Source organism: Anoplophora glabripennis, unplaced genomic scaffold (genome assembly GCF_000390285.2).
Source record: "Anoplophora glabripennis isolate ALB-LARVAE unplaced genomic scaffold, Agla_2.0 scaffold92, whole genome shotgun sequence".
NCBI classification, from domain to species: Eukaryota; Metazoa; Arthropoda; class Insecta; order Coleoptera; family Cerambycidae; genus Anoplophora; species Anoplophora glabripennis.
In genome coordinates this window covers 611,557-620,721 of record NW_019416269.1, presented here as the reverse complement: position 1 = coordinate 620,721, position 9,165 = coordinate 611,557, and the positions used below count along the sequence as shown (strand labels likewise).

Below are 9,165 nucleotides of genomic sequence, written 5' to 3'. Positions count from 1 at the left end.
TACTACCGCACCATATGCTAACATTGGCATTATGACCAGTATGTACAACCATAAGATCAATTCTTTCCACATGTGATCTTATGGTTGTACATACCACTTCATCGAGCCACAGATTGTACAAGCCTACTACAGGCCATCTACCATATCTAGGGCAGGTATGTGTACCTGAAAGTGTTTGTGGAAATTATTTTTTAACAATTGCTAATTGATAGATTACACAATTGTTGTTCATGTAATAATCTACCTCTGAATGTAAGTAAATGTAAATTTATGACTTACAGTCGACGCAAAACTAATCTAGATTTTGATTATAAAATTGGTGATTCTTTTTTAAATAGAGTTACGCAATTTACTGACCTTGGTGTTACTTTCGATACCAGATTATCGTTTGACGACCACATTAGTTTAGTAACCAAATCTGCTTATAGGAATTTAGGCTTTATTTTGCGTAATTCTAAGGACTTTCAGAACGTAAAGATTCTAAATATATTGTATGCAGCATTTGTGCGTTGCAAACTTGAATATGCATCGGTTGTTTGGAGTCCCATTTATAATATCTATAATATTCATTTAGAGAAAGTACAACGGAGATTTTTAAAGACTATTCATTTTATTAGTTATGGATTTTATCCTCCTCGTGGTACACCTCAAGATTTATTGCTTTCTTGTTTTAATTTTAATAGTCTCAGTCGTAGGCGAATTATGTTTTCAATTATACTCCTTTTTAAAATCATAAATAACACGTTAAATGCAGACTCGTTCGTCTCACGGATTTTATATCATGTTCCTAGACTTAATTCTAGATTTCACTCCGTTTTACAATTACCCACACCTCGTACCAACTTACTAATAGCATTTCCCCTATATCAAATGATTTCCAATTACCAGAAGTATGAAGATCGACTTGATATACTTTTTCATTGTATGAATGACATAAAATAATTGTTTGTCTAGTAAATGTAATCCTTATCTTGTATATGTTTGTTAGCTTATTTGTTTTATCTGTCTGTTATTGTTTATCCTTAAGTTTTTTGTCTGGATTTTATATTTTGATTGCTCTATGTTATGTAGTATTTATATTTTTATATTTAATGTTAGTTTGTCTTTTTCTTTTAAAATTTAGTTAAGGTTTTCTGTTTTACCTTATCCTATAATTGGGACTTTGTCCCGTTGGATATTGTAATTTCTAAATAAATAAATAAATAAATAAATAAACTAATTCTTCCTCATACTTCAGATTTTGTGCAGTGATTAGAAGTGTGTCCATCAGATCTGACTATAGCTAGAGCTAGTGCTAGAGCAGACATTTTCGGTAACATTCTTTAACCTACTGGCAAATAGTTGGCCTCACTTCGTTGGTTTCTAAAACACTTATTAATGGTACCATTATCGCAATATTTTTTTGGTCAAAGCTTTGAATTCTAGTTCAAGCAGTGGTCTTCTTCACCGCAAAACTTCATCCCTAAGTCCTTTGTTGCATCTCCTAGTTCTTTGTTTAATATTAGGTATATAACAGTTTATGATATAATTTTTTTCTTAAAGTACCTATATATTCTAATACATTTATCAATATTAAAAAAATATAACAAAACTGTTCCTATTATGGGCATATCCAAAATTTCCTTATATGTAAATAAAATACCAATTTGAAATATTTAATCATAAAATACGTCTGGACCAAGAACCATATCTAACACGTTTTAAAAATGATATGACGTATATCATATTATATGAATATTTTGAGGATTTACTGTGACTGATTGATTTGATGTCTAAAAATAAACTACGTGCTTTAGATATGGACACTGCTCATATGTCTGCAACATGTAATATGTAAAATAGTTGCTGATTTATTAAAACGAAGATGGATTCCATTAAAGGAAAATTGTATCTAACTGAAAAGTTAAAGCGGAAATTAAAATGTAAAACAATTAATTGGATCAAACTTAATTCATTTGAACAAAAAACTCTTAAGACATTGAGACAAACTATTATATCAAATATTGTATCAAATAAATAGGAAAATTTTTGTTGTTTAGGAACCTGAACTTTTTAAAACACTTTTGTGTAAATACACATATCTAGTTTGTATTCTCTAATTTGGGAGGATACCCATATTTAGACAAGACATCTTGTAGCCAAGAGTTTTGGCTGCACGTTGGATAATCGAATCTTCACCTAAAGTATCATTAATAAAATGAACATGACTGCTGTTTTTATCTTTCTTCGGAGGGTTATTCATACTATTATTCACGCAAATAACGTGGCTTTGAAAGGCATTGACCTGTCATTCAAAAACTACCGTCAACCTACGTATCAGATGATTCATTTCTTTAACGTCCCCTTGATGCCTAGGTTATGTTGTTGACCTCTGTATTTATTATCATTACGCCGGATTCATTACAGAATATGAAGAGGTACTTATATTTTTGCTTTATTTTAAAAGTATTAAGCTGATTAAATAAATAAATAAAAATTTGTTCTATTAATGTTGTCAAATAAGATCAAATAATGTTCTTCGATGTACAAAAGGTATTCAACCTCATAGACAAGATTCCTAGCTCTTGATATTGTGGGAAATAATATTCCATGGAACACGACCCAATTAGCATTGAATTATACTAGCAATATCTAGTAATGAGCTAGTAGCTAATAATTCTAAAATAAAAATGAAAAATGATTCGTGTAAATATTATTAATAGAAAAACACATACCAGATATATTGAAACTGTTAAAAAATAATTACCTAACATCACATTTGACAAAGACCAATGCGCAGTAGTAAACATGATCAACATACATTACCATGTCTACATTTGACTTATTCTAAGTATTGCTTTTTCACGTAACCTCCTTAAAAATGGGATTAATAATTATTAATGTAACAAAATTGTATATAAAACACAAAACTTTTAGGAAGTTTCAGTTTTCTGATGACAATATTTAAAATAACTACAAAATTTCTCTAAAAAATATATATTTCGTTATTAGTTCTCGTATTTTTACTATAAATATACCATTACCTGTCATAATTCATCTAATACACTATTAGTAAATAATAATTATCTAAATGAATAATTAAAAGTGGTATAAAAGTGGTATGTCTAAATATGATTAATACAAAAACACTGTTTGACCTCTATTTCACCATCAAACTAAATATACGGGAGCTACTAATAAAATGAATATTTTAAATCACTACTTACATGAATCCTTTGAAAAAAAATTGTTTTTACAGAATCAGAAAGGTAAAGATTTAAAATTTAGAAGGTTGTTGTCTAATTGACGAATGATGGAGCAAATACGTTAAGGCATCTTCCCACGGCTCGAGAATTGACGAGTGTCTCGCTCACAATTCAACCAGTCAGTATTCTGCTTTGACTACACTACAGCTAGCGTGAAATTCGTCTTGTTTAATCACATGGCAAATTGATTTGCAACTGCGTATGCTCGCACAACCTCGCCTCATGGGAAGGTATGTCCTCAGATATAGAGAAATAGAAAATCGAAGATGTATTTCATTTGCAATCTTTTAGAAATTGTCCTACTATTTAATATTAATATTAGAAAAAATCTTGCTCATTTTTGTTTACCGTGATTTAGATGTATCTTTCCGCCTCTGTTGTCTGTAGCAGAACATCTAGTTTCGCCCTTTTAGTCACTGAAGAAGATTACCTGTAACTCAAATGTTAGTTAATAAATGGGTGCTTCTTTGCCGTTACAGTTTAATATTATTTATGGTACGTAATTTTAATAAACCGCAGCTTATGTAGACAGACTGATATGAAATTTAATGAGTAACAGGAAAGGATGTATGATCTCATATTGCTCAAAATATTTTTATGAATCAAAACGATAAAGTACTACTAATTTTTTGGGATTTTTTTCTAAAATGAATTAAATTCTTCAATTTGTTCACAGAATATATTTTATTTAGTACGGATCATTAATTCCAATTTTTAAAATTTCAAAACTTTGCAGAGCAGCTGATATCTACAGAAATTTAATACTACCTGTGTTGTTTTCAATGCCATATTGTATGATTTCAGAATCTATTGCAGTTTTTTTTTGTATTTTTTTTTATTTTATATGTTTGTTGTAAACAATTTTTAATCACCTGTTCTTATTTTTTTGCAACTAAATCATCACTGACATGAAATAAAATAATTGCAATGAAAAAAGTAGAAATACTTACATAATACAGTTAATTTACAATTCAAAGTGACCTCTAACATGTTGATTACACAATATGCAAAAGATCCATGATACAGATGTTAACTGTATATGATTAGATCAATTTAATCATCTCTTTTACAGAGCTTTTCTAAAATAAGTAGGTACACAAAATTTAGGAGGATTCAATTCACATAAATAATGGAACAATTTCTTGTACCATACTTTCGAAAAATATTAAGGGAGTTACATAATTTTGATGTTATTTTTTCTATATTTTGTGTATTTTGTGTAACTTTTTTTTTCCAGGAGGGCAATTATTTTCAAATTTGGTGTACATATAGGGTGTTAGAAATTTGACTGCCTTAACAGACGATGGAATACATTAAAATAAACAAAAAAAACCTGGACATAGGTCCTAAGCTCAACCATTTCCGAGAAAAAATGATCAAAATCTCCAACTTGATGTACAAAAGTTCCATTAATTAAGGAATATTAACATAACTGCGTGCATAGAATACCATAAAATACACTGTTTACCACTTTTTTGAACTTCTTTATGCTTAATTCTAAAAAATAGGTAGCGTTGTAATAAATATAAAATTGGATTCGAAGGTGTCGTGTGTGCATGGAAAATGGTGGTGGACATTTCGAGCATATGTTGTAGTTTGTTTTGTACTGAATTTTGCTTATTTTTTATACGTATGATTATTTAGACGACGTGATTCTTTGGGTACTTCAATTACATATTTTTCAAATACGTAATTTGATTAAAAGTTAAGTTCCTGTTTTAAGAGATTTATAATTACTAAAATTCGAGCTAAAATTTAAGCACCATCTTCGTACAAAATCAATACATTTTATTTTTTTTAAAAACTGGAAAACAATTGTCTTGAAATTTAATAAATGTTTCACAATAATAGCTGTTTACATTTTTTCCGTAGGACAAGTCTGTCGCGTGTACACTTGGTGCGTATCAGCAGGTTAAGCGCTGTTGTCACGTGATGAAACTCCCCAATATTAGTACTCGCTGTATTTTGAAAACTGTTAATCTTACGCCCCTGTAATATACAACTTTTTTGTTCATTTATGATTACTCATGCTGAAGTAATGACAGTCAAACTTCTTACACCCTGTATTATTGATATTTAGTATTATTAGATAAAAGGTAGAAATTTTTTATTTGATTATTTTTTAATTAAACAGCTGTGGATTATTGAAAAATCTTCCAAAAAATATTCTTGTTCAAAGTCGGTAACATATAATTTTTGAAGAAGATACACATATAAATTTTTCAAGAAATTCTAAAAGATTAAAATGTACTTATTTTGCAGTATAAACTGCACTAGGGAGAATTTTGTATTAAATCTGTCAAAATATTTTTAGTTGCATGGAGTAACTTATAAAAATTGCGAATTTAATAAATATAATAATAATGTATTCGAATTTGATTATAAAACCTGGTCGGAAAATATTCCAAATCATTAAGTAAATATGTTTTTTCTATGAAACAGTTGATTTTATTGACTTGAAACTGGAAACATGGCATTTTAGAAAGATTATTTTAATAATCGTTATTATCTTGTTAATCAGTATTTGAAAAATTGTACATAAAAAGTTGTCATTTTCTAGACAGTACATTTGAATCATTTGGAGTTTCAGAAGTTTGATGATTTTTTCTTTCGCAGGTACATTTGTCTACCAATAATAACTCTACCAGCAGAAGTTATAGCAGAAGATTAATAAAAAATAAAAAATAATAATTTCGAGGTTATGTAACAAAGTTAATATTAACTTTTTCAAAAAGTGTTGTTCTGTTATTTTTATTGAATTAATTTTTGAATTTACTTGTGTAAACCCTGTACACAAATGGAAAGCCAAAATGGGTGAATTATGTAAATTTTTTAATTTTGTAAATAAAGTCAAAACTAATTTTCAAAGTAGTTAATTTAAAACTTCAGGGTGGCGGATACAGTTTTATATTACTATAATTTGCAAATGATGTTGCAAGTATTGAAATTTTTATATTTCAATAATTTTTTTTCATATTTAATATGATTTCCATCAGAACCCACAAAAGTGGTGGAATGGTGGCCTACAAACTTATCTGAATTACTGCCACTTTTTCGGAAAAAATAATTATTCAATGCCCAAAGAAACCTCCATTTTCTAAAAAAAACATACCAATTCCTAAACATCAATTTTGAAAGTGGAAAATATTGGCTTAAACTGTTCTGCATTTTTGACATTGGAAATATCGTACGATTTTTATATTCCATTTTAACTACATTTAAGTTCGTTCAAAGTAAATAGTTATTGTATATTTCCTTTATCGGTATTGCATATAAGCGATTTTCCTAATGAACTTGTCAACTCCATACATCGAGCAATTGCTGATTCCACGCGTCACTAGTTCCACTTTACTTAATGAATACCAATTAACACCTAGTCGGAAGTCCTTACTGACGAACACAAGAATCGACCAGGTGAAGAAGAGGACGGGAGAGTATTTAAATACATTCCTGAAGAGAGAGTTAGCCGAGTGGTGCTCTAGTGGTCTGGGGATTAGTCGGTTACCTGCTGAGTAACGAGTACTACCAGACTATTTTGAAAGTGTTGTGGTTCTGTATCGCTGCTACTGATCCGAACATGAAGGTTTTCCTTGTTTTACTTGGTTTAGCCGCTTACTGCTCAGCCACTCAAGTGAAGCAGTGTAAAGGAATCGGTGAGTTACCTAAAGATTTAATTTGAAGCAGAAATGGCTGTAAATGAGTAGAAATTGGAGAAATACTGGAAAAAATTACGTTCGAATTTGGTGTATCTCTTTTACATATTTACATGTTATTAATTTTTGTCGTGCTTTGTATATGTCTTAGGCAATTATTTATTTTTAAATTGAAATTTGCATTTAGTTACACTGTCACAGTTTATTCAACATTAGGAACAGTAACCGGTTTATCAAAAATTAATAATAATTTGTTATGCATGCTATATTCGAATAAAATTTACTTTTTGGGAAACGGGATGTTCGATTTCTTTAAAAAAGTATTTTTCTTGGTTACATTCTAAACGAATAATGTTGAAATATCACGAAATATTTTTGACAGTAAATGTAGGCTTTTAAATTTTTCAGATTTATCAGTGTTTTAAAAAGGAGGAGAGAGAGGAGAGGAGTGGCGAGTGCCTTTTTAAAAAAGGAAATAAATTGATAAACCACTAAGAACCTACAACTATTTTTTTTTCAAAAACATTTTATAACAAAAACCACTCTTCCGTTTTTATTGCAAGTCTGACCGTTTCAGATTAAAAAATATTATTAAAAACGGTTTTTCTTAATAAATCACTACATTTTTTGTCAGTCTCACTGAAGATGAACTAGAGATGTTAAATTTAAAAAACGTCCCAACTAAAAGTTAAATAAATTTTTACACATTTATTATTTTCTATTTTAGAATTCTAGGCATTAATTAATTAATTAATTTGAAAAAAATCCTTTTTTATGTCACTGAATTCAGTATGTTATTCAGTAACATAAAAAACGTTTTTTTTTTAATTTTCCATTGTGCGTTAAGATCTAAATGCACTCATATAACTTCTATTAAATTAAATTATTAATCAGGAGGTTTTATCAATAAATAATATACAATCAAATACAGATTTACAATACTCTTGCACATTTTTAATTATAAAAGCAATGAGATTATAACGAATTTTAATTTTCGTATTTTGCCAACAAAGCATTTTTTAACTAAATGCTTTCGCAACCATCCTTCTTTATGACCTTGATAAAGCTGAAACTTGTGCATTGAAAAATTGCACCTTGGAAGATTTTGAAGAATTTCAACGATGGAGTACCGTATGAAATATATTTCAATGAATTTTTATTCATCTTCATATCTTCACTTCATATCTCAGTCTGCCAACATTTTTCGAATATAATTCATTATTATTTTATTATTTCATTCATTTCATTGTAGAAAATTAAATGCCGTGTTTTTATTATTTTTTGAGGTGACAAAAAGTCACCTATTTCTAAGAAATTGAATTTATTTTTGAAACATCGTTTTTGGATTTTCAACAGGTAAATTCAGGTGTGCGTCTTTATATCTTTCTTTATATCTACAGACGCGATTTTCATCATAAAGAACATAAGTCGAAAATATTTTTCTAAACTGTAATCTTTTGTGATATTATACAGGACAAAACTCAAATTTACTGAAACATTTACCACCATAAAACCATATACATAGAGAAAGGAAAATATAGAGAAAACTCTTATACCTATCGGCCCGTTATCTTTAGCTAATCGCGTTTCTCGGCGCAACTACCGGAAGCCCTGCAATATTCACCATACTTGATTTAAATCAAGACGTGAATTTCATTAAAGTGACGACCGTAATGTTTATGCGCTCTTTTTATTATAATCATTTTATACACGCTGTTACAAATTCGCTTCTCCCTACAGGGATCTCGGAAACGGTAAGAGCTATGAAGTAGTTTAAATGAGGGCAAAGTTGCGTAATCAGGGGACCAACAATATGCGTCTAAAAAATCAAGGCTAACATGATTAGTTTTCAAAATATTTGAAAAAAAAACGAAAGTTTGGAAATCCGTTTTAGGTTAATTTCAGCCTTGTTTGAGGAGATATTGAAAAACGAAGAACACTTTCTCATGACCACTTTTTGCCCTCTATCGAATGGCATAATCAATTTTTATATGTAACGTTTCGTTTCTCCAGGACCATCATCAACTTTATTTTTTTAAATACGACCCTTGAAATTTTATTACATTTTTTGCAAGCCTTCATTACCCCCAATACTGTACTGCCTCCGCCCTAACCAGATTCAGACGTTTTGTCTCGAAAAATTCATCCTCAGTGTAGATATTCATTCCAAATTTATCTAAATTTTGTATTTAGATTTGTTTATTGAATTATCGTACACTGGTAAGTGTCGTTAGACCCTCTGAAATCCATCTAGTTATTTAAACTAT

At 29.3% G+C, this 9,165-nt stretch overlaps 1 protein-coding gene across 1 annotated transcript in view; it reads left to right on the top strand.

Annotated features, from left to right (window-relative positions):
* The first annotated feature begins 6,675 nt into the window (after positions 1-6,675).
* LOC108903282 (ecdysteroid-regulated 16 kDa protein) overlaps positions 6,676-9,165 on the top strand; it is a 63,911-nt gene continuing 61,421 nt past the window's right edge. Inside the window, exon 1 of the mRNA XM_018705400.1 lies at positions 6,676-6,898. Coding sequence (XP_018560916.1) covers positions 6,823-6,898 — 76 coding nt within the window. The 5' untranslated portion in view covers positions 6,676-6,822. The remainder of the gene's footprint in view (positions 6,899-9,165) is intronic.